The sequence below is a fragment of the Schistocerca serialis genome, chromosome 6 (genome assembly GCF_023864345.2).
Source record: "Schistocerca serialis cubense isolate TAMUIC-IGC-003099 chromosome 6, iqSchSeri2.2, whole genome shotgun sequence".
In the NCBI taxonomy this organism is placed as follows: domain Eukaryota; kingdom Metazoa; phylum Arthropoda; class Insecta; order Orthoptera; family Acrididae; genus Schistocerca; species Schistocerca serialis.
Genome location: NC_064643.1, coordinates 716,632,610 through 716,660,188, shown reverse-complemented (window position 1 = coordinate 716,660,188; position 27,579 = coordinate 716,632,610). Strand labels below are relative to the sequence as shown.

The 27,579-nt window shown below is 37.7% G+C and overlaps 1 protein-coding gene across 1 annotated transcript in view; it reads right to left on the bottom strand.

The window, feature by feature from the left end:
- The window catches only part of LOC126484039 (uncharacterized), an 81,989-nt gene extending 66,008 nt beyond the window's left edge, over positions 1 to 15,981 (bottom strand). The window contains exon 1 of the mRNA XM_050107374.1: positions 14,384 to 15,981. Coding sequence (XP_049963331.1) covers positions 14,384 to 15,733 — 1,350 coding nt within the window. The 5' untranslated portion in view covers positions 15,734 to 15,981. The remainder of the gene's footprint in view (positions 1 to 14,383) is intronic.
- Positions 15,982 to 27,579: the final 11,598 nt, after the last annotated feature.

Below are 27,579 nucleotides of genomic sequence, written 5' to 3'. Positions count from 1 at the left end.
ATCCGACCTGTATCAAAGTCGGAAACGTGATGGTACGCATTTCTCCTCCTTACACGAGGCATCACAACAAGGTTTTACCAGACAACGCCGGTCAACTGCTGTTTGTGTATGAGAAATCGGTTGGAAACTTTTCTCATGTCAGCACATTGTAGATGTCGCCACTGGCGCCAACCTTGTGTGAATGCTCTGAAAAGCTTATCATTTGCATATCACAGCATCTTCTTCCTGTCGGTTAAATTTCACATCTGTAGCACATCATCTTTGTGGTGTAGCAATTTTAATGTCCAGTAGTGTACCTGTTTGAAAAAAAAACACTGTGATCTGTTGCATGAAGAAGTCAGTAACTATCTGCTGCATATCCTCATCCAGCCCTTCAAGGCCTTTATTAAGGGACTAAAGGCATCATAATGGCACAGAGAGAGATCAGACTACAGAGCAGTTGCTCAAGTGTAATGGCTGAGGCTGGCCTCCCAGTTCAACTGGCGTCTTACGTCAAATTGCGACCCGCATTCTCCAATGTATGTCTACCGATGTTTGCCCTTCAGCAAGCAAGAATAGAATCCCACAACGTTGCATATACGCTGCAGCAACACCCTCCAAGGGAAAGTTTTCTGTTACCCCTAATACATCACAGGAATAAAAACAAACTCAGAACCAGGGAATAAGGCATGACGTGCCATGATTATAGTGTCCTTTCTATACTTAACTACATAAATGATATTCAAAATAGTTCAATGAGATATTAAAAAATTCTCATAACACAAGAATACTACTTAAAGGCCAAAAATCAACCATACCAGGTCAGACCAACCCAGATGACCTCCGAGCAGATAAATAACTCATTCATAGCCAGGGGTTTAATTTGTGATCTCGCAAAGAAGCAAATTATGGAAATTTAAACGAATAACTGTCACACAACATACAAAGTATTTTTCACAGTGTTTACTTGAAGGCAAAGATATAACTCCTTTTGCACAGATTCAGTTCCTTTCTTCTTACGTTATTAAATCCTCTAGGTTAATGCGGCTGCAGTAAATTAAGTATTAAGTATTTTTCAGAAAGAATACTGGCAGAGCAGATCACTTCATCACAACTGGAAGAGGAAGAGGGGGCTCTCCAAATGTTTGTTTTTCTAAACTCAGTTCCCAGTACATTTCCACCTTAACAAAGTGGTGCGTTTGTTTACTGCAATGGACAGCTGTTAATGATCACTTCTTTGGCATTTTCAATAAGTCCTGAGGCTGCAAATGCTGGCAGGGTACAGCACCAGTAGAGTGTGTCCACTGAGTGAACTGTGCACATTTGCAGCCTCAGGACTGATTGAGAACGCCAAAGAATCATCGTTAACAGCTGTCCACTGCAGTGGACATGTGCACTGCAGTGGACAAGTGCACCACACGATTAATGACATTCAAGATAAACAATAAAAATAAATTTAAAGTGAACTGCAACAACACTATCTCAACATATGACACAAAAATAATTTCCATGTCGAATGTCTGCTTGTCTAAGAGTTCAGAGCATTCTGGTGTGATGGTGTTTAACAAAATTCCTGCAGACATAAGCAATAAAATCTGAATCCCTATAAAGTCAAAGAAGTTAAGAATACAATTTATCTCATTATTTAGACACAAGGATTAAAATAACTTGTTAGTGGCTGACAAATAACAATATTCAATGTAATTAATCCTACATTTCTACAGCACGTAAAAAATTGCTCTTTTGTGACAATTTTCAATACGGTCTTGTAAAGGTTATGCAAGCAGTAGTATATAAATGGTATCTCTTTATTTTAACTGAAGAAGCACTAGCTTTCTTCAAAGTAGTCATTTTTCTATTAATTTCATTAGGTTTGTCTGAACCTACATATTCTCCAACAAAATTTTTCATGTTCCTGAATAATTTTTTTTCTCAGTCTTCTTATCACACGAACCTACAGTAAAATTTTGAAGTTTCAGTGATAGACTCCAAAGTCTTTGCAGAAATTACTGACAGTCATTACTGCTGTTATAATGGCCTCCTACACTGAAAAATCAGCATGTGATTGTTCAAGCTATGTCATCCTGTCATGATGAGGCCAATATAATGTTCTTGTTGGAATGTAAACAATTTGGCAAATTTCTCTGTAGCTTCTCAATGTCAAGAACTTGCTTTCATACATCCCTGAGAGCCACTGTTGTGGAACAAGGCTGCTTTTGTTTCATCAAACATAATTTGATGCCTTCAAATTACAATGTGCTCAGCAGTTGCTGATTCGTCCAAATCATGGTATTTAATATGATGTTTGTGTTCTGCACAATGTTCAAAATCTGAATGGATGGACTGACCAATATAGTTGCTACTGCACTGATAAAGGATGTTAAATATTTCAAGAACATCGAGGGGAAAACTGTCTTTCACTGGGCTCAGCATCTCTCCTATCCTCATGGTTGATCAGAAAATAAACCACAGCAGTCATCCACCATATTTTCATAGATGTACATCTGCAGAAAGGAAGATGATCTCTGGAACAAACGATTCATAGGTTTCAGCTTGGTATTCAAGTGGTCCTTTTGAAAAAAATCAGCCTCATGAATAAATATAATTCTGAAACAAAATTTTTGCACTGGGACTCTACTCTCAAAGATGCTGTAGAGACCTGTGTAACAATAACATTAACTAGAATTCCTTTCCTCGACTTTTCCCAGCTGAACTAGCTGTTGTTGAGACAGTAAATCTGATTATCTTGCCTTCCTTCACATCAGAAGTCACGTGCACATTGTCCATTACATTCAGGTGACTTCATGGGCTGATATAGTCTGTATGTACTGTACACAATATATACTAGCATTACACATTACTTAGAGCTGCCACTGATTAGGAAAGGTGATTTATTCAAGAGGCTTGAATGATGACTGCAAAAAACTGAGTCAAATCTCAGGGTACTTCACAACCAGTGTGCTTTGTGAAGTAGGACTGTTGATATTTTTAAAATATATGGAACAAGTTACATCGATACATATAAAAAATATTATTATCTGCTCTTGATATATTGAGAAAAAGTATTGATATATTAACAGAAAAATATCAATGTACCAGCCTATAAAAATATTGTCTGCACATTGTAAATATACTGCCTGTTTTAGAGCTATATATTTAAGTGTTGATTTATTATTAGATACTCTGTACATCACCTAGCTAGTAGCCTGCCTATAGGGTCATTCCATGTTAAAGAGACTTTGTGACAAAAAAATTAAAATGACAATATTACAAATATAACCTTAAAAATGCCAAGTTAAAAGTACATTTGTTCATTTCAAAAATAATCATGAATATGAAAAAAATAAATTTCTACCTTCACTAAGTGTTTAAAGTGCACTACTCTATGGCACCACAGAGAGGTATGTTTTACGCTGTTTCCAGATGAGTATTAGTTGTGTTATCTGTGGCTGATTGTTCTATTGTTGCAAAGAATATTGAAGTCAACATTGTTATAGCTCATAATAATTCGTTTTCTTGAAGTAAGCCAGTTGCATTTCTTTATTTTGTTAGTTTTATAATATATATATGCAGCTTGTAACACTCTTAACAAAAAAGATACAAAAGTTTAATTTGTAATCTAGTAAATTTGTTCTGTACAATACCTTTCTGTAAAAGTGAGGTTATGCACATGTTTTACAATATCATACCATTACATGACATTTTGAAATCTTATTTAACACTCTTAGAGCTGTTACGGGTGTTATTAATTTTCGTTTCGGGTGTTACTTAACACATGCGTAACACCCGTAACTTGAATTGAAAGGTTTAATGCCACCTTCATCTTTAGTAGGCCTAGACCCTACATTTAAATTATAACCAAAGGGTATTATTATGAATGAAAAAAGTTTTTAACTATGTTTATTACATATGAAAACAGTTTTAAGCATGAAAACTAAAATGTTTATTTCTCTGCATACATTTTTTAAGCACTACACCTACATTATAAAAGTTAATTAGAGCATTAACCTGACTCAACTGATGTTCTCCTAAAAAGTTAATTAAGCCCAAAATTCTTTACATATAGTTTATGTTTTCCATTCTAACTTTTCCAAGAACAACAATATTTATAACCTCAGTTTTAAAATTTATATAGGCCCAGTAAACTGCTTATTGAGGCAAATTCTAGTCATTCATAAGAGACTATGTTTAACAATGTACTGTGCTGGGCAGTTCAAAAATAAATATACTTTGTCCAATCTACGTTATTTTGAGAGAGACTTTGGATTGACAGCTGAGTGGAATTTTTTTGCCAGTTCACATGGTAAAGGAGCCATGGATGGCATTGGAGGTGCACTGAAGAGGAGCATGTGGACATGCTGTTAGATCTAGGAAAATTATTATTAACAACACAATTGAGTTTTATGACTACACTCTGAAGAATTTTTCTAAATTTAAGGTACTATGGGTTGATAAGATAGGAGCATAACATTCCTATTTTGGATGAAAGGTGGAAAAATTTACAAGCAATTCCTGAAATCCAGGGCTGACATCACATTTGGCCTTATAACACAACTGATTTGCTGGTTTCAAAAACAGCAGTCATTAATGACAAGGGTGTCAGTATTTATTTCTGAGGACGCCAAAGTTAAAACATTACATGCAAAAAGATGCATAAACTTCTATGAAGTGTGCAGTTCTGATGATTATGATCAGGAGACTGCTTCACTATCTGAATCACAAGACAATATTAGAAGTGCTTGTGAGTTAAGCCTAACTAATAAAATTGAAAAGTCTGATTTAAAATTTGGGTTATTTGTCTTGGTTGACATTGCAAGTGATAAAAAGAAGCCAACCCTATCCAAAATTCAATACTGTTCCTTGGGAATCTGCCAGAGTGAGGTAGATGAAGAGGAGGATGTGAAAACAATGTTTCTGAAGTCAGTAGGAAAAAGTAAAACACTTTTTAAACTAGATGAAACTGACGTTTGTTTTGTGAAATTCAGTCAAGTACTATCTAAGGTAACACCAGAAATCAAACAACAAGGTAACCGTTCGTACTATGAGTTCAATTTTGAGTTGGATGTTGCTGAAAAAGATTATTAAATGAAGTTTTTAAACCTATCAATAATAAGAAAACATTTTTGTCATAAATTTATTAGGCCAACAAAATTAGGTAAATGTAAGTAATGATATCTTGGCCTAGTTGTACTATAAAATTGTAACAAAATTTTTTGTGTGATAAATAGCTTTATCCTTCGAATATATTTTCTTAAGTACATACTTTTATTCCAAATAAACTAAAGTACTTCTTTTATTTTGATGCAATTGTAAGAGGTAGATTTAATGCTTCAAGAACCAAATCTGATGCATCTATGTAACACCCGTAACATTTAATGTAAAACCCGTAACAGAAAAAAATATATATATACTGAGTTAAGACATCCAAAAAAATAAAAATTTATATTTCAAAATAAAATTTGGGGCAATACCTCTTAATAGTTTTTTTACAAGAATAAAAACTTCATCAAGTTTGTAGAAATTAGAGAATTCCCTAACTCATAACAAGGGCCAGGTCTACTTTTAGTAACACCCGTAACACTACTTTTTTGATTAATAACCAGGAGAATAATAAAACAATTCCAGTATCAACATTTGTCGCATGAAATATAATGTAAGCCTTAAAAGTTTTCAATATTAAATTCAATAAATATTATTCCTTACATTATTTTTCCTGATTTTAAGGTGTGTACATGTAACACCCGTAACTATGGAATTGCCCTATACCTTTAGAGCAAGAATTGGAAGCAAAATGATGCATGTTCACCCTTGGCAATGAAGACTTTGCTAACAATGGTAACTGCAAGTAAATGGCACAATAATATGTGTCCAATGGATCTGTCGTTTAGCTTCATCAGACGTCAGATTTGTTGGGAACACTTCATGTCAACTTTCCCGTTTTTTCATTTTTGCCAACACCAGTGACCTAGCAATTGTAGTGTCACAATTGTATGGTGAAGCTAAGTGTTGCAGTTTCTGTTGGTAGCGCCAACTGCTAACTGCATCAGCATTTCCCCTCACACGTCTCTGCCCATCGCAAAGACCAATCGTTTCATTTGGATTTTTGTTCATCATTTTAAGCAGCTGCTTTTGAAGAACACTGATGCGAAGAAATAGCACACTAGTCGCGTTAAAAATTGTTTTTTAACACAGCTGGTGTGCTATTTCTTCGTATCGGCAATTTTGTTATTCCATTTCCCCCCCCCCCCCCCCCCCCCAGTACAATTGGACATCACCTTTTGTGCCACACATACTTGCTTCATACAATCAAAGAGAAAAATTGGACACAACGAAAGCTCAAAAAGTAGTAAGACTCCTTCACACAGTGAAAGCAAAATTATATTCTACCACAACTTCAAAAGAACAATTTCATATATTTACCAAAAGTTGCGAAAAAATATAATATAGAATAAAAATAGCAGCACTTGATTCTGCCATTTTGATATAGATATATTGGGGGGAAAACTATCACCGATATATATCGATATTACTTGAAAAATATTGATGTATTGATATTTTATCAACAAACCTATTTTGAAGTGTTCACATGTGAATGCAGCAATAGTAAATCATAACTGGACAAAAATCTGCAATAATTAAGACAAATAATACCAGTGGTGCGAGGTTTGTGAGGCCCAACCAAGCCACTGTAGGAGAACAGGTCACCATCAAAGTGAATGCCAGAACTACCAGATACACACACAAAAGGAACAACTTTGCAGATAGTGCTGCACACAGGGTTCAGTACATAACTAAAGGTAGCTCATTTGTTAATCAATTTGCATCAGCAGGAAAGGTGAACAGATCTCATTTTGGCAATATTGCTGTGAGCTATGCTGCATCCAAAGTGGCATAGAAGTTAGCACTGCTGGGGTGCAGGGTGCCGGTTTAAATCCTACCACTAGCAATGATTTATTATTTAGTATTTATCATTTCTGGGAGGTTCTCGAAATTTCTTATGTTTTTAATGTTTATACATTTCGGAATATTTGACGTTTGTATAAATAGCAGCAGTCTCCCATCCAGCACTTCAGGTCTGTTCTATCTGCCTGTATCTACAACTATACTACACTAGCCACCTTACAGTGCGTGGCAATGGGTACTTTGTGTACTGCTGTCACTGCCCCTCTTTCTCCTGTTCCTGTTTCGAATGGTTCAGGGGAACAACAATCGCTAGTAAGCTATCGAGCGGACTAAAAATTTTACCTTCATAGTCTTTTTTCAAAATATACATACGAGAAAGAAATATGTTGGTTGACTTGTCTAGGAACATACACTCTCAGAACTTTAACAGTAAACTACACCATGACACAGATCATGCCTACCACTAGAGATGGCTGGCAAATCTATGAAGTTTTCACACTTACTGAACATGCCAGTAACAAAACTTGCTGCTCAGCTTTAGATCTTCCCTATTCCCTCTATCAATCTTACCTGGTACGGACCCCATACTAGTGAGCAGTATTCTAGTATTGGTCAAATGAGGGCTTCTTTTTACTTTTATTTTCAAAGTTATCTCCTTTGCGAGTGTACTAAATTTCCTGTGATTCTTCCAATGAATCTTAATCTGGAATTTGCTTCACTTGTGATTAGTTTTATGTGATAGTTCCACTTTAAAAGGCTACATATGCATACTCCTAGGTATTTTACTGACACAATTGCTTCCAGTGATAGTTCTGCAATCATGTAATCATACAATAATGAGTATTTCTACCTATTTAGGCACAATACATTACATTTGCTTATGCTGAGGACAACTGTCAAACCTTGCATCGTATGTCGAACTTCTGCTGACCTTCCAGCATTTCGCTACAATTTTCTAGTGTGGCAACTTCTCTTTCTACAATACCATCATCCGCTAAAAGTATCATGGTACTTCTGCTGCTATCCATGAGTTCAGTTATACTTAATGTGAAAGATAATGGTCCAATAACAGTCACTTGGGGTATGCCACAGGTTACTACAATGTCTGAAGATTTCTCTCCACTGAGGATGACATGCTGTGTTCTGTTTGCTAGCAACTCTGCAATCAAGTCACACATCTGGTCTGATATTCTGTATGCTAGTATTTTGTTCATTAGGTGGCAGTGTGGAACTGTATCATGTCCTTTCAAAAGTCAAGAAACATTGCCTCAACCTGGGCACCAGTATCTACTGCTTTCTGGGTCTTGTAGATAAACGGAGTGAGCTGGATTTCAAACGATCATTGCTTTTTGAACCCAAGCTACTTTTTACAGAAGAGGTTTCCGGATTCCAAAAATTTTGCATAAAAACATGCTCCAAAATTCTACAACAGACAAATGTTAGATTCATGACTACAGTATTGTCTGTCTGTCCTATGGCCCTTCTTGAAAATGGGAATGGCCTGCACCTTTTTCCACTCGCTGGGAAAGCTTTGTATTCTTATATTATTGTTGTCAAATATAAATGTGGCTTTCAATACTAAGTACTGTACTTCACTAATGAATCTGCTTTCAAATTCGGACTCAACTGTGGTTATTATGTGACACTGTTTGGTGGAGATGCCAGGTATCCTCAAAAGTTCTACATCACTATGGCTCCAATTATGCGACATAACAACTGTTGCCTGCAAAGACAGCAACTGGAATACAACTAGCAAGTCATTTTAAAGCTACATACTTCCCAGAGGAAGTATTGAATAGGATTGGGGAGGAGAGAAGTTTGTGGCACAACTTGACCAGAAGAAGGGATCGGTTGGTAGGACATGTTCTGAGGCATCAAGGGATCACCAATTTAGTATTGGAGGGCAGCGTGGAGGGTAAAAATCGTAGAGGGAGACCAAGAGATGAATACACTAAGCAGATTCAGAAGGATGTAGGTTGCAGTAGGTACTGGGAGATGAAAAAGCTTGCACAGGATAGAGTAGCATGGAGAGCTGCATCAAACCAGTCTCAGGACTGAAGACCACACCAACAACAACAACAACAACATACTTCCCAGACCGATGGATTCTAGAACAGTAATAGGCCAGCAGCATATCAGGGATCCATCAGTATTTCCCACAGACACTGATTAGAACCTGACAAAATGGCTGAAATGATTCTACTGACATGCCAAATATAATAGATGGGATGACATGATGTGGTTGGTAAATATGTACTTTTACTTCAATGGTACAGCTCTTTTGAAAAAAGAAGAGAAGCTCATTACCTGCGATAAAGTGAAGCTGATTGGTGAAAGTCTGCTTAGTGAAAGTACAATTGCGAAAAAGGCCCCAACATCATGGGAAATGACACAATTTTACCTACAGATATTTTGGTGCTACCCAACATCATGGGGAAATGACACAGTTTTACATACAGAATATTTTGGTGCTACATCACACAGTTAATCGAAATGTGACAGAAGCTGACCAAATCTCACACTTGATGGAAGGAGTCACAGAAAACATGTACCAAGCTCTTCTGACAAAGGATGTCACAACTACTGAGGAATTCGTTTCATGGTGTCTGGGCATCAATGAAATGCAACATAAAAGGTTCGGATGAAAGAAGTAAGACAGACACCCAAACGAGGTTATATATAAGGTGTGGAAGACCACCATGACCTGAACATTGAGCCCATACATTAGGAGGTAATAGAAAATGTTAAGAGGTGTATCAAGCTTTAGCACTAATCTCTGCCAACAGTCAAATGCATCACAAAGAACAGACCCAGTCATCTCGAACGTATGCTGTAGCCATCAAACGACAACTCTGCTTTTTACCAACAGAGGTGCAACCAACTCCTTCACGATACCCTGTAGTAGAACACACAGTTGGGAGGACAGAGGATAACACACTAGTATTTTTTCTCTGTAGACACCCTGAACACCTATGCTACTGCAGGGCAAGAAGATGACTGACTGATTGACTATCACCCCACCACAACAATTCTATTCACACCAGAAAACTGCAGATGATCATCATTGACCTGTGGGGCGAAACTCATTGCTGTACTTTGGATGAGGTCATTCCCCAACTGTTCCCTATTGCTGTGTGGAGGTAGCTTCCACTCACTTAACTAATGAAATCAGAAAAACTATGTCAGCTGACCATCTATGGACATGAGCTCACCACAGACAAAAATCCTCCATGGATGACAGTCACCAAGATGTCAGGAAATATCATTGATGACCAACCTGTCTGGGTGTTGGTCAGTTTAGGGGCTTCTCTTTCTGTAATGTCAAATACTTATAGACACCAGCTAAAGAAGACTTTGTTTTGAGATACAAAAGGGATTGTGCCGAAAGTCGCACAAAGAAAATTACATCCAGCCAACAGGAACATGTACTGCAAGAATAACTACCAATGACAAAACGCAGCTCTTCGAATTCATTGTTTTAGCTGTATGTATTCATAATATTGTTATGGGCCTTCTTGCAAGCATTACAAGCAGTCCATACACTGTGGAAAATCAGACTCAAGATTGACGATGTTATTCCAACAAGTACACACAACAAAGATTGCTTTGGGGAGTTGTGGATCATTCAAGACTTTGTTATCTCAATGTCATCAGTGATACAAGTTCCAATAGTCAATATAGATCTACAGTTAAACTGTGAATCTTTTGCCGAGTGCAAAAATTACTCAGATTCAAAAAGAAATCTACATACCAGTGATGATCATTAACATCACAAGTGATCAAGGAAAACTTTGGATCACTAACTGTAATGAGCAGACACAACTCAGCCCTAAAGGCATGCGCATAAGAACAGCCAAATCAGTCCGTGGTGGGCAACTCCGTGCCATCAATGAAGAATCGTGCTCTGCTACCCCTACAGAAAAACAGTGGAGCTATTGAACTGTCTACAGAATATGGCCTGACCGAACTGTCTACAGAATATGGCCTGACCAAGGAACAATGTCAGTGAATATTAGCTGTTCTGTGCCAATTTCCAGATACTGTAGAAAGTCGAAGTGGACAAAAGACAGACCAAGAGGCCAATGGTTAAATACTGATCAACACTTAGGATCACCTATCAGTTAGCCAGTGTTCAAACAGGGTGTCAGCAGCTGAACGATGCATAATTCAGCAGGAAGTGGACAATGTGGTGCAGGAGGACGTCACTGAACCTTCCGAGAGTACTTCGTCCTTGTGAAGAAGAAGGATGGTACATGGAATTCCTGCATCAATTACTGACAACTCAACAAAATTATGAATAATGATATCTACCCATTGCCGTGTATTGATGAAACCCTAGACTGCTTAAAAGGAGCAAGATTTTTCTCAACTGTGGACATACAGACAGGCAAGTGGTAATCTGAGGTCAATGACGCTGACCAAGAAAAGGCTGCCCTCATTGACCTCAGATTACCACTTGCCTGTCTGTATGTCCACAGTTGAGAAAAATCTTGCTCCTTTTAAGCAGTCTAGGGTGTCATCAATACATTATTCCTGATGGTCTCATTGAGTTCCAAGTTAAGCCATTTTGACAATTAATGCTCCTCCCATCTTCGACTGTATGACAGATAATCTGTTTCTACATCTTAAATGGATGTTTTTTGTTTTGTTTTTTGCTATCTGGATGGTATTGACAATTTTCAGTAGACATTTGAGGAATATCTACGCTGTCTAACAACTTTGTTCAGTCTACAGGACTCCGCCTGAATCCACCCAAATCCTCTTCATTGCCCAAGAAATAAAAATCTTTTAGCACCTAATGAATCCTTCCCACTCCAGAGATTTTCTCTGTAAAAGCATTCTGAGCATGTATTGTTATATGGCAGCTTGTTGCAGTTATCCCCTTTCATTACTAACCACTAGCCCGCAGCTCGTGGTCGTGCGGTAGCATTCTCGCTTCCCACGCCCGGGTTCCTGGGTTCGATTCCCGGCGGGGTCAGGGATTTTCTCTGCCTCGTGATGACTGGGTGTTGTGTGATGTCCTTAGGTTAGTTAGGTTTAGGTAGTTTTAAGTTCTAGGGGACTAATGACCATAGATGTTTTACAGCAGTCGCAGATTTTCCAACTCCTCGGCAGACTTGTAAAGTGAGAAGTTTTCTCAGAGTGTGTTGGTACCACTGGCTATTCATAAAGGACTTTTGTACCAAGGCACGTCCCTTGCAAGAACTGCTGCTGGTAGACATCAAATTTTCATGGAACAAGACACAAGAAAAATCTTTCCTTGTCCCTCAGGTGGTAGTAACATCTTCTCTGTGCCTAGCATTGTATGCTGAGAATGCTGAGTTAGAACTTCACACCAACACTAGCAGTTATGGGACTGATGCTGTTCTTGTGTAAATTCAGGAAGGTACTGAAAATGCAGCAGCTTACACTTCCAGAGTATTCTCCAAGGCCGAGAACTGCTCTAAACCGAGAGGAAGTGCCTTGGTGTTGTTTGATCCACCAACAAATTCCGGCCTTATTTATTTGGCAAATCATTCACAATTTTGTGGTAGACCACCATTTTTTATGGTGGCCGACTAGCCTGCAAGGTCTGTCAGATTGACTGGCAGGATTGGTATTGAGGCTTCACAAGTACAATGTCACACAGTATAAAAATAAATAAATAAAATAAAAAAAGACTTGCACATGAAGACGTTGACTGCCTTTCTTGGAATTCTTCAGCAGAACACAGCAGCATGGACAAAATCTACGTCTCGCTACGATAGCATCAGACGTGTGAGCAGCCCATAGTGGCTTGCCTTCTATGTATTCTTTTTTTAAAAAAAATTTGATGGGGGGCAGTGCGTTGCCTCTAACAAAATTTCTTCAGCTATTTGTCCTGTTGGCTGAAGTCATGAATTGTTCTGTGTGTCATGAAGAAATTATGCTTACTAAAATTCCGACATTCGGACCAGGGACGGCTATATGTGGAGATGCTGTAAGGATAACAGGCCACGGGAAATGTTTTATTCCAATTTTGATTTTTTTTGTAGGATTAAGTGTGGTGGTGGTAAAAGTTCTGAGATTTATAGTGTGGTATCGGTAGTTGCTGTTGACCTATATAGGTCAAGGGAAGTGTTAGATTCCAATTTGTTGTTTTTGTTGTGTTTTTTGAGGTAGTGATGACTGTGGATGTGGTTGTAGTTTTGGGTTTTATGATTTGGTATCGGTAGTTTCTGTTGACCTATATAGGTCAAGGGAAGTGTTCAATTCCAGTGGATATTGTTTCTAGTTGATTTTGGGAAGGTTGTGGTCATTTTATTTTATCGTTTTTGTCATTTGGTTTAGTAGCGCGTGTTTATTTTTAGTTTGTCTCCACCCAAAAAAACCCCAATTTCCTCTGCTTGTCCCGTTAGTTTCATTATACTTTTGGAGGAATATGTGTTTGATGGTTTTTCGATCTATTTTTGTGTTTTGTTGTTATGTTTTACATACCGACGTCATACTCACGATATGGGAGTTTTTGTGAATGGTCATTTCCACGATATTGGTGACATCATTGGTAAAAGCAGACAGGTGGATTCGGACGTTTCCGTTAAACCGAACATAATTACAAGTTTACATGCAGAGTCAGTTTTCTCAGTAAACTGGAGAGAGTGTAAGGGGCATAACAACATGTTCGTGGTCCAAGAGACAGCAGTATGTGTCCTAAGTGTGTGCAGTGATGTAGTGCAAAACTATGTTATTATATCATAGGCCTACATTATATGGTGCAACCTTTATCTAAATCAAAGAATATAGTACAACAGGGACCAACCAAATAAGACAGTGCAGCTATTAAGACACTGTCCTCATATTTAGGATGATGGTGCTTGCTCTTTCCAGGTGTCCTGAATTGGATTACTGTACTTTAAATCACTTCAGGCAAATGCCAGGATGGCCCCTTTATAAGGTCATGCTTAATCATATGTCCAATCCTTACGAAAGCAAACTTAAATATTCTATGTGTATGTATTTTCTGAACTGCGTATTTTCATTGTGTTATGATGAAATCCTGATAAGAAGGAACACAACTTTTTGGCACCCTCTTCACAAGTTTAGTACTGTTGACGAAAGTTTAAACATATGGACATCACACTGCAAACAATGCTCCACACTGGGAAATTAAATCAATAAACAGTATGTTATCTTCTATCTGAAATATTTTCTGATGAAGATGAATTTGTGTTGGTCTTCCTTATGTGGTTACACACATCAGTGGATAAAGACGTTGTAAAGATCAAATTTAATATGTCCCACAAATAAAACAGGGATCATAAATCAAATTGCCCCCCCCCCCCCCCCCCTACAATCAACCAACTTAAAAAAATCTCATCAATAAGAAACACAGACCACACTACCTAGTATATGTTATATTGTTCAAAGGGTAATAAAACACAGAAAACTAAAATGAACTGGCCTAGGTGTGCCTGCGAGATTAATGATTAAAAGTGTTACAGGATTATTCATCATATCTGAAGAAACAAAAATAAATACTTACTGAACTGCCTTCTTCAACATCTGGGTGAATACTCAGAAGCAACCTCTTCGCCATTATGCTGTGATAAAGAGAAGTATGGAGGCTATGCTTCCTGGTATCTGGCAATTGCTCACACTGCAACCTGGAGTGGGATTCATTCCACAAACCTGCATGGTCAACTGGACAGTCACTGCAACACACATCGGTTTCACCCGGAGAACACAGATCTGCACCACTACAATGATGACCTCGAGTGTCTCTTGCCGGCCAACAGACAACACTAGCAGTACTAGTGCTTGGAAAAACTTCACTGCTACGGCTGCGAGGAAGAAACAATGATTGCAAATTCGTTGGCATTTTTTGAGGGAGAGAAATTATATTGTGAGATTCTGATACATTATTTCCTTCAGGAGTAAGTGGTGTTGGTACTAGTGCAACTGCACCATTTTCCGAAGATGGCACTAATTCACTATGATTACAGGGACATTGTTCCTGAGTGTCTCCTACCTCATCTTCCACCAAATCAGAAGCTACCTCAAATACCCTTTCAGTTGTGGCAGTTTCATGGCAAGACTCTTCTTCCCTTAACTCACATACATCAGAATCATCGTCTGAGTTCTGATCGCAAGAATGTCCGGGATCAAAATCCATTTCCAAAAAATCCATATCTGGTGAGGAGCTTCCACTGTGAGGATGAACATTTTCATTAATTTCTCCGTTTCCACTGGTTCTTGGGGAATTTTCTCCTACACATTGTTCGCCGTTACCAACGACATCGAGCCTGAAGAACGAGCTCGGTAAATCTGCTAACTGATCGCCCTTGTAGGTGTAAAAACAACACTCGTCCGCAGACAACACATCTTCACCTTCATTTCCCGTATCACTAGAACTTTCATCGTCATTCCACCTTTTACTTACAACTCCGCTCCTTTCTCTATGACGCATGGAATTTTTGCCCGTCCCGTTCTGGAGTGGACGCGAACACGATGAAACAGAGTTATTAACGTTGGCAGTCCCCAAATATGATTCTACGCAGAGAGGTAATGAGTTTTCTGCTTGGTTTGAGTTCAAACCATTGAGAACCTTGTTTACGGTAACGCCCAAATTGACTTCTGTCTTGCTGCTTGTTGCTTCACTAACAGCATCCACAGGTAAATTGTTATTCACAGCTACAGCACCATCAATTACATGACTGGAAATACCATTTGCTAAATGATTAACCAAATGTCTGTTCTTCGGACGAGCACCTCCGCCTGAGGCCATGCAGTGTTTACTTCGATCATGATGTATAGGAGTACTTGTTATGCAGTCTGTGCTGTCAGTGTCATTATCATCAGCTTCTCCATTCATATCCACATCACCCACATTCATCTCTCATTTACAGGATGTATCCAACACAAATACGATTATGTCTATGAACACCGAAGTAATTCACTCCCAATCACGGCGCATTTCCAGCATCTTAATCACATCTAACGAAACAAAAAAACGCAACGATGAAATAGTGTGATATCTGTTTCGGATATCACCTGTAAAACTACACAAACTTTACAGGGTAACACTGTACCATATAAACTCTTATGCTTCTTTCCAAACAAACCAATATCACAACACCCCCGTCAACATATCTTGCCGACGTGATGCACATCTGTGCAATATCAAAGAACTTCCCTTGGTGTGTACATGAAAGCAAAGATGGCAAGCAAACTACATGGTCTTTCATAGAATATACCACAGTCTAACATAATTGTTATGTTAGACTGTGGAATATACTGTGTTATATAAATCTATGGAATAAGTGTAGCTTGCTGCTATAGCCCATTTGGCTATGCTACTGCGCGTGTTGTCGGCATTAAACCTGCCTAGTGACATGATTTTGGGATGACGCTGCTTGTCTACCACTTGCGGTAACGGCGAACCTTGAATATTACACGTATTCGCCTTCTTTTGTGTATGTTTCTGCACGTTTGAGTCGTAGTAACAACTATGGTGTAGTATTGTCGTTGCTACCTAAAGAGAAGTATATGAAAGGAGGGACACTTACTCTTCATAGGTATGTACAATACATGGAATCGAATAGACGGCGTCCAGTGAAAGCATGCTTTGTGCTAAGTGCGAGGAAAAAGTTAAAAATAAGGAATTTAGTGTTTCGTGTGTACTGTGGTGTGGAGAATCGTTTTACACGGAATGTGTGTGGCTCACCAACAACGAAGATTGCATTCTAAAGTGCTCAAAAGGTCGCTTGAAATACGTTTGTGACAACTGCGAAGTGAGGTTAGCTGACGAAATCTCAGAAGACATTAATACAGCGAAACATGAACAAATCTTGTACTCTGAGCAGCAATGCAGTGTTGATCTAGTTGCATCAGTGAGTAATCTTACACAAATTGTGAAAAAACTTACCAGTGATAACAAACAAATAAAAGAAAAACTAGACACTGTGAATCCCACAAACTCGTTAAGTTAGAAATATTGGTACCACAAAGTGAAGAAGCATCTCAATAATCGAGAAACACAGCAATACAGTGTGCAGAAGATGTAGAAAACAATATTTCATGTATTATAGCCGGAAATAAAGAGGTAAACATCGCTGATATGAGGCAAACTTCAAATACAGGTCTGGAGTGTGTTAGAGAAGCAGCACCTACCACCATCACCAATCACAACAGCAGCAAAAAGCCTGAAAATTCATCAAGTGGTAATTTACCAACGAGAAATAACGTTGAAGAGCCAAACATTGCTAGAGTGGCAATGAGTGTGTTAGTGAAACTCAACCCCACATTAAAAACAAACCAAATACAGATTTAAACAATCTGATGGAAGAAAACTCTTCGGAAGGCATCCATAAAGACTGGCAAGAAGTGAAAAACAAGCGAGGAGGCAGAAGAAATTCGACAGTAGCGAAACAGGAAAATGAACTGGCCAAGACCACTGAAGAAACAGAAAAAGAAAACAAAACATCTTACACGACTGTGCTACAAAATGGAAAATCTGGTGAACAGTGTTTGAGGCCCTATATACAAACGTTTGTGAATGCCAGTACTAAAAACAGAAATAAAGCCATAATAGGTATTGGCGATGAAAAAGGAATGCTGTATGGCGAGAAAGAACCCTGGTTCCACCTAATCAAACTAAAAGGTGGCACCACAGCTGAAACTGTAACTAACGTCTTACAGAATACTTTCCCAAATCACAACAATTTTACAGTTGAAAAACTGGAAACAAGGGGAATAAACAATGGCTTTGAAATTGGTGTTGATTTCTACCTAAAAGGTAAAATAATGGACAACAATATATGGTAGAACATTGTGATAAAACGTTTTTCATTCCAGAGGATGCCCAGTGCACCAGTGTGATAAACTCCCAAGACCAAGAACATTCCAGTGAAAAAGGAAATAATATCACTAAAGAAAATGCTGTGTTAGTTATAGCAAGTGTAAATGTACAGTGCCCCAGAACAAAACTAGGTAGGTTATCACTGTTTGTTGATGAAGTGAGACCTGATGTATTATGTATATGTGAACACTGGCTAGCCCAACCAGAAACAGAATACTACAGAAACATTGGATATTTAGAAATGGTGAATGCATGGTGTAGAGAAACTACTATCCATGGTGGTGTGGCTTTGTATGTAAATAGTAAACTCAGTGCCAATAAAATTGACTTAAGTAAATTTTGTGTAGATCTAGACCTAGAATTAGTTGATTTGGGACTGTCAGATGCCAACTTAAATGTTGTTTCTGTGTACCGTTCCCCAGATTGAAATTTTGAAAATTTTCTCAACCAGTTGGAAAGCTGTCTGTGTCACCTAGTGCACTTAAGGACGAAAATTGCTTTATATAGAGACTTCAACATTCATATTGGAGAAGGTAATGATAAAGAAAGAGCTTTCATGAACTTAGTAAGGAGCTATGGGCTATTCGTAGGAAACTCTCTACCAACAAGAGGAGCCATTTGTCTTGACACAATTGTGGCAAACCTAAATAGTTGGGTCTACAAAGTAAGTGTGGTGCACCCTATACTAGCAGATCACCATGTAGTAATCATGAAGTTATGGACAAACTCAGTAAGTACACAACAAATTCCCAGCTTGAATTCAAATTATGTATTCAGAAATAGAGTTATTACAAAGAAAAGTTTAGATGATTTCAAAACTGCAGTGTCTTCTATAGATTGTCACCAAATTATTGATTAATTGCCACCAAATTCTGCATTGAATCACATGTCCCAGACCCTTGAAGTAAAATTTGATGAAAATTTTCCATTAAAACCCAATAGATATTAAAATACCAGATCAAAATGTAGACAAAAAACAAACAAAGTAAAGAGGTGGTATACTCCTAGACTAGCCAAAATAAAATGTATTGTCCAAGTACTAAATGATAAGGTCAAAGCTGGTAAAGATTTAGATATTAAGGATAGACTGTACTCTAGTTATTTACAGACCAAAAGGACCTACAGAAAGGAAGAAGACAAAGCAAAGAAGGAAAGCAATGCCAGATTTATTGAAGAAGCTCACAGCCCTTGTAAAGCAGCATGGGATCTGCTCTAATTCTTGCAGTCACGATGAGTTTAATGACTATTTTACAAAAATAGTGGAAAACTTTGGAATAGATCCTGCAGCTGCTGTGAAATTTGAGAATAAATACAGCATGGTTATGTGGAAGAGGGTGTATTCAAAAGAAATAATAGAAGTTGTAAAAAGCTATAAAACTTCAGGGAGCCCTGATATTTACGGCATGTCATGTATTACGTTAAAAACTATAGTCAGTGAAATTCCACAGCCATTAACAGTAGTAATAAATAAAAGCCTCCATGCAGGTGAATTTCCAGACTTCCTGAAAGTAGCACGCACAGTACCTGTTTACAAGAAAGGCAGTCCGCATGAAGTGTCAAGCTACAGACCCGTATCTATAACACCAGTACTAGCGAAGGTGATGGAGTCGATAATGAAAGAATGACTATTAAATTACTTTGAAGGAAATAGTCTCTTTTATGATGTTCAACATGGCTTTCGGAAGGGCAGGTCAACAACAGCAGCTGTACTTGATGTGGTTACAAACATAAGTCAGGGTTTTGAAGACAAAGAGTCTATAGCACTACTACTCTGTGAACCTAGTAAGGCATTTGACTGCATCCGACATAAGGCCCTGCTCAGATAGCTAAAAACATATGCTATAAGTGGATCTGTCCTGCAAACACATGAATCCTATCTGAGAAACAGACGACAGAGTGTCTCAGTGTAAGGAGCTGATCCAGGTAAGAAGAAGCTACAGCATGGTGTGCCACAGGGATCGGTAATAGGATTGCTGCTGTTCCTTATCTTCGTAAGTGACATAGGCTCCAATGGGCACACTTTGTAGTTTGCGAATGATACAACCTTGTTCTCAAAAGGAGAGAATGTTGTACAGGCAGTCCAACAAGCAGAAGTCTTCTTCAATGAAGCTAAGGCCTGCTTTATCATGAACAAAATGAAAATTAATGAAGATGATGTGCAGCCTCAGCAATACTGGAGCACTGGGCAATGCAGCAGATGTTAAACTTCTGGGCTTTCTCATCGATACCAAATTAACCTGGCAACAGCACATCAAACATGTATGTTCCAAACTTTCACGGGTCTTGTACCTCTTGAGGAAAATGAAAAGTACACTACCAGAACAGTACCTGCCAACTGTGTACTATGCAATATTCCACAGCCACATCAGTTATGGGCTGTTGTTTTGGGGCCATTCTGCAGGCTGCAAGAATGTGCTTTTACTACAAAAGAAAGCAATGATGATCATTACTTCAAGCAAAAAAACAAAAAAAACAGACCAATGTAAACCAATTTTCACCAGGTTAGGAGTTCTGACTGTTTACAGCCAGTATATATTGAACTGTCTCTTCCACATAAAGAGAAACCATGATATCTACAGAAAGAGAAATGAAGTTCACAAACACAGCACTCGCAACAAAGACAGTATCGACATGCCAAGGTGTCGATTAGCAAAGGCACAAAACAGCTTCCCAATGGTGGCCCTAAAATTGTTTAATGCTCTACCTGATGACATTCAGTCTTTACCATGGGAGCAGTTTAAAACTACTATTTTGTTTAAGCTAAAAGAGCAACTCTTCTACAATATTGAAGAATTCTTCTCTAGTAATAGCATAGTGTTTACTTGAGCTGCAGCTCAGTTCCATGACTCCAACAGCAACCATTATATTTAATTTCGTTATATACTTGTATCTATTTTATTGTTGTGATATTATTGTAGTCTTATTTATAACTTAAATATGTCTTGCAGTATTAAATTACTATCACAGTAGAATTGTATTCATGTATTTTGATAATGTTGTATCTTGACACTGTCTGTCCAGCCATGGCTGGTGAATGACATAGAATTGGTAATAAATAGTAATAGAAATTTTATTGTCACTTAACATGTCAGGTACAATCAGATGATTCCATAATTGTAAATGTGTTATTGATCTAAGGCACTTTATATGATGAAAAATATCGAGGCACTGTAATATAGTCTTGTTCTATAGAGATAATTTCTGCAGTTTTATGCACCAGTGTTTACGGGACACGTGCTAGATAAATTTGCAAGTGTGTTTGAATAAACTGCCAGTCAGTGTATACATATTGGTGCTACGTTAATATGCAGAAAAAAATATGCATGGCAGTCTGATTAATTTCCTTCAGTTTCTGCAGTAGATAGTTTCCTATAAATTGCCACTGTAATTTAATTAATTAGAACAGATTGGACAATATGGATCAGTGCAATAGAAAATGTAAAAGAAATATTGTTGGCTATCACTGCTTCATTACTCCAAAATTCGAATATTGAGGAAGTATTTTTTATTTTTTGTGTGTAGTGTACACTTTTACTTATCTGATGAGGTGACAAAGTTACAGATATTTTACTTTTCTAAATAAGCAGAAAGGTAAATAAATAAAATTTGAATATCATAATGGCCAAGCATGTGGTTCAAATTGCTTACCGTATTTACTGTAACAATTTCATAGTTCCAAATGCGTTGTTTTTCATGAGACATCAGCATTGTATACAGTGTCATCGAAACATAATTAATAATAACATGGATTCGACAATATTACCAAGTACAATAGAAAAGGTAAAAAACATATCGTTGTCTGTCACTTCTTACTCCATTTCCGAAAAATTTAAATAAAGTGGAATCTTAACTACAATACTGTGGCGAAAAAGCACAGTACCAATGCTCTTCACATCTTTAAGCCAACTTCAGTTCCTGATATCAAATTGTTAAAATGTTGGTAAAATGTGTATATAACACTTCACGGTACTTCTGTAGGTGATGTGTCTGTAGCAGTGAAGTACACAAATCAAAAAAATTTTACATCATCCCAGTTCCCAGAACTCCTGAAGATAGACGTTGACTGTGGATATCGTATCACATACGCAGTCCCTTTGACTGTTCAGAGATGTCACTAAACCTGCCCATAGATGTAAACAACCATGCATGAGTAGCGCCTATTAGATGGAGTGGATCTGACAACTGCTCAGTTCCAGTCATTCCACCAGGAAGGAGGTACATGGCTCATGTTGTATGTAGTTCAATCATGCCTAGACGGTCAATACCACAGTTCAATTGTGTCTGCATTGTTACTTTGTACCAGGAAGGGCTCTCAACAATGGAAGTGTCCAGGTGTCTCGGAGTGAACCAAATCAAGTTGTTCAGCCATGGAGGAGTTACAGAGAGACAGGAACTGTCGATGACAAGCCTCACTCAGGCCGCCCAAGGGCTACTACTGCAGTGGATGACTACTACCTACGGATTATGGTTCAGAGGAACCCTAACAGCAACACCACCATGGTGAATAATGATTTTTGTGCAGCCACAGGACGTCGTGTTACGACTCAAGCTGTGTGCAATAGGCTGCATAATGCAGAACCTCACTCCCGACGCCCATGGCGATATCCATCATTGTAACCACAACACCATGCAGCACAGTACAAGTGGGCCCAACAACATGCCAAATGGACCGCTCAGGATTGGCGTCACGTTCTCTTCACCGCCGAGTCTCGCATATGCCTTCAACCAGACAATCGTCATAGATGTGTTTGGAGGTAACCCGATCAGGCTGTACGCCTTAGACACACTGTCCACTGAGTGCAGTAAAATGAAGTTATCTACTGTTTTGGGATGGTGTTATGTGGGGCCCTCATACACCGCAGGTGATCATGGAATGCGCTGTAATGGTTGTACGATATTTGAATGCCATCCTCTGACCGATAGTGCAACCATATCAGCAGCATATTGGCGAGGCATTCGTCTTCATGGATGACAATTCGTGCCCCAATCTTGCACATCTTATGAATGATGTTCTTCAGGATAACAACATCGTTCGACTTTAGTGGCGAGCATGTTCTCCAGACATGAACCCTATCGAACATGCCTGGGATAGATTGAAAAGGGCTGCTTATGGACGATGTGACCCACCAACCTCTCTGAGAGATCTACACTGAATCGCCGTTGAGGAGTGGGAGAATCTGGACCAACAGTGTCTTGATGAACTTGTGGATAATATGCCATGATGAATATAAGCATGCAAAATGCAAGACGATGTGCTCTTGGGTATTAGAGGTACTGGTGTGTATAGCGGTCTGGACCACCACCTCTGAAGGTCTCACTGTATGGTGGTATAACATGCAATGTGTGGTTGTCATAAGCAATGAAAAGGGCAGAAATGATTATTATGTTGATCTCTATTCCAATTTTCTGTACAGGTTCCAGAACTCTCGGAAGCGAGGTGATGGAAAATTATTTTTGATGTGTGTAGTAACATTCAAAATATGCTAAGCGATATAGGGCTAAAAAACATTGTCCCAAAGTCATGTGACTTGAGCTGCAGGAGATTGTTATCTCCCACCCTCTTTCTTCTGTCTATTGTCCACATCCACATTAAACAACGCCCAATCCAAGTAATTAATAAGCAAAATTTTTTGAGAAGATTTGAGAGGAGTGAAGATTACAATAAACTTTCAAGTTTACTTAGCTTGTCATGTTGAGATGGCTCCAGTTCTTCTTGCCTAGCGGTCTGTTTCTTGAAGCTGAAAATCTAACATCAGGTCCTCATGATTGGTTTGAACTAAATAAATTGGAATAGTGTTGTTGCAGGATGTTTTAGATAACTATATTTTCGACTGATTTTCTCACTTTTTAGTATATCATACAGTATTTTGAAGTTTCACATTAACAAAGCCGAAATTACATTGTTCGCACCTATTATATAAAAATGCGTCCGATCACATCAGAGGCAAGCTTACGACTCTCTCATTCTGTGGAAATAACTATTTTCCAAATGGATTTACAATTTTTCCTAACAAGAGAGTTCCTACTACTTTTCGTTACATTACTAATTTATATTATTATTTCATAAATGAATCCTGAGATAAACATAATAAACAATACAGAATAGTGTATTTAATAATAGAAACTTTAAGTATGCAAATAATTTATAATTTCAAATGTTTCCAAAAAAGAATTTTAATTGTTCATTCAGAACTAGCACTTATCGATTGTAGCATCGAAACCAAAATATTTTATAAAGTGATTCCTTTTCATAAATTTTAGCTTGAAATATAACATACTGTGTATATATTTATATGAAAGTTTTCAGAAAAGCAACCGAGACAATACTGAGCTGTCCAAAATTCGAAAAGAATAATACTGGTATCGACTACTGTTGAGGAAAAATAATGCTAGGGGAGGATGTCCTGCCACAGCATCCCCCTCATATAATATGGAAACAATGTGTTTACAATATTTTGTGACCTACTATAAGGTTTGCCAAATGGTGTACAAAATGATGCAAAAGGATGGAATATAGATTTTCAAAGTTAAATTCCAAAATTAGAAGAAAATTTTAGGTTGTATGATCATCATTTTGCTGTGAATATAAATATAGGGTACCTTACAAAAAAAACTGCAAAAGGTATAGAAGGAAATACATAGCATCTGACAAATTTCTGATTACAACAAACAGAGTTCTTCTTGGTTATAATTTGTCTATAGTCCAAAACTATTCTCACTCCACCATTTCTCTTACTTACCACAACTAAAGGATTATTGTAAGCAATCCTACTTCTCTCAATTACTCCCTATCTTTCCATTTTCTGAATTTCTTTCTCCTCATCTTTTCTTTTTGAAAATGGTATACTATGTATGTCTTGAGAATGAAAGGTTGATGGTCTCTAAGGTAAAGCATACACTGATAACCTTTCATTTACCATGGTCTTTCACTGAACACATTTCTAAATTTCAATAACAAATTCCTAAGTTGTTCCTTTTGTTGGTCAGTAAGAGTTTTAGGTTCCCTCACTTTAGAATCTACTACACTTTCAAAATCCTGATCCTCAGTCTAATCAAAATTTATATCGTTATAAAACATCTGGTACTCAACTTGGTTCACAATGTTCTGCAAATAGTTGCAACTTGTCCACACAGTTTAAAATACAGAAATTAGTTTTCACGTAAGTGTTACTTTTAGGTTGCAAAATAAACAATTCTTTAGCATTCCAGTCAAAACAAGCTTCAATTTTCACTATCCAATCCATACCAAGAATTATATTTTCTTCCAGACTAGGGATCACTAAGCATCCATGTTCAAAAGTCTTATCTTCCATACTAAAAGTTAAAATCACTTGAGATTTTACCAATCTCCTCTGCTTACCTGTAGCTCCTCTTATCTTTACACTTACAATGGACATTTCCACGAAATTTTTACTATACTTGATCTTGTCTCTAAATTATTCAGATATATCAGAAATTGGGCCACCTGTGTCAATCAAACAGTTGCTTTCCAACTGATCAATCTTAATTTTGATGTAAGGATACCCAAAACCTGAATCATCATTGCCGGACACTTCATACAAAAGGTCACTTTCAACTTCGTCAAATGTTCCATCCACACTGTCTTCACAAGGTTTCATCAACTTTACAGGTATCATAACATTACTTTGATTATTCTCATTGTCAGGTAAAGATTGAACACAGTGAACAGATTCCATGGCACACCTAACATCACTTGTTACAGAAGTAACACAAAACACATTACTGTCAAAATTACACTTCCTGCGAAGATCCTCTTTTACTTCATTCCCCCAATTAGGATACAAATTCTGACTGAGCACAGCTAACTTATTGCAGAATGCACCTTTATCAAAGTGATCATCAATCTGGTCCCAAACAAACTTGAAAAAGTTTCACCTTCATTCTCCAGGCTCACAGGTACCTCACCTTCACTGTTTGTATCATTACTCTGCATGACATCAATGAAAGACTATTTTGACTGGACTGGTATTCCATGACCCTCACTTGCAACATCCCATACATCACTTACCTTACCTGTATCCTCAACATCACATACAAATAGCTATGAAACTTCATTATTCGTAAACTCCACAAATACCTGATACTCATCATCATCAGATTCCTCCAAAATTACTTCATCAACAACACCACTGACAACACAAGTCTCATCTCCATCAAAGTCACTTGCTTCACATACATTCATTTTCAATAAGCCACCAGTCTCAGGTTTACCAACCTCAGTTACTTCACAGCTCTCATTCACATCTACATCAAAAATACCACCTAGTTCAGATCCAATACAGTCATCACCTGATTTATGTGCCACAACAACACTGTTTTCTGCCCATTACATTAGTACATACTAACCCAAAATTCTCACTACTCTCACATTCTGGTTTGCGATTGGCACTTACATAATTAAGCGTAGTATCCAAAAACTTTTGATCAAAACATAAACGAGAAATCTGATATTCCTTCTGTTCAGTTTCAGATACAAGTTTCATATCATTAACACTGTTATTACTGTTTAATTGCATGTGTGACTTAGAGGTGCTGTGTTTGTTATGTTTCCTATCCCCAAAACTGTGGACCTTCATTGAGGCGAACTGCCTTTTCCTGAATATTTACTTCTGTGACTGTATATTCTATTAAAATGCCCATGTTTATTCTCATTATTCCTATCCTGGCGCTGTTCAGAGTTTCTCTCTCTGTTGTCACTTTGATCCTGATGGAAATTACCATTGTCTCTGTTTCTGCGATTACTCTCATTGTGATTTCTGTCATTCCTATTATTATGGTACATACTTCTTACTACTACCCTATCCACTCTGTCAACATATCGTAAAATCTGTTCAAGACAACTGTCAGTCTGTGTAACAAATCCCACTGCAATCTTTCTGGTAATCTGCTTTCAAGTGCATCAGTCACAGTCATTTCGCCCAATGGTTTGTCAAGTAATGCTAATCTTTTAAGTTGGTTCTTACAAAACTCTTTGAAAATGCTGTCCCTATTCCTATAACAAGGTCCATCCAGAAACTTGCTTTTGATTCTCCCTTGTTCAGCTTCTGACGAAAATTTATATAAAAAACTTTCCTCGACACTCGGATGTGTTTGACACTGACTTAAATATAAATTTACCCATGACAGAGCTTCGCCTTCGAGACATCTTTTAACAAATTTAATTTTTTGATTGTCATTCATGCCTGACGGAAAGCTATCTCTGCAGTGGTGCAGAAACCCACTGGATGTAAATTATCTGATGGAAAACTTTTGATAATAGTGTTGGAACACGCAATACCATTGTTTGCACACAGATTATTGTTAATACAGCTTTCCTAAACTGCTGAAATTTTTTGATCGAAAACAGTTACATTAGTTTGCATATCGTTTTCTACATTCAATATTTTTTGGTTTAAATTGGCGACAAACAGTTTTTCCGCTATGGCCTTCTGTTCAACTCTGATGTCATTAAGATTCCTTAATTGTTTCATTGACCCATCTACAAACTCATTATTTTCTAAAACATCAACTTTTTCATTCACACTTTTTAACTCCTCTGATAACCCATTTTTTAACTCTGAAACTTGATTACTAAGCTGAGCTATCTGATCTTGCACCCTGTCTATTTTACTGTTTAATTTCAGTCTCCAAGTCATTTAATCGTCATTGTAGTGAAGTTTGAAAATCATTTAACCTTTCATTATTAGCACTAAATTTGCTATCGTTATATGTTCTTATTTCCTCTAGTTTTGTCAAAATTAAATGCAAAATACCAGTCTTTACTGTTTCTGTACTGTCTACGATTTCACTCGGCTCAAACATGTCCTAACTGGGTCCTGCAGCTTCCATTTCTACCTCAGTTTTGCTTTACTCCCTATTCA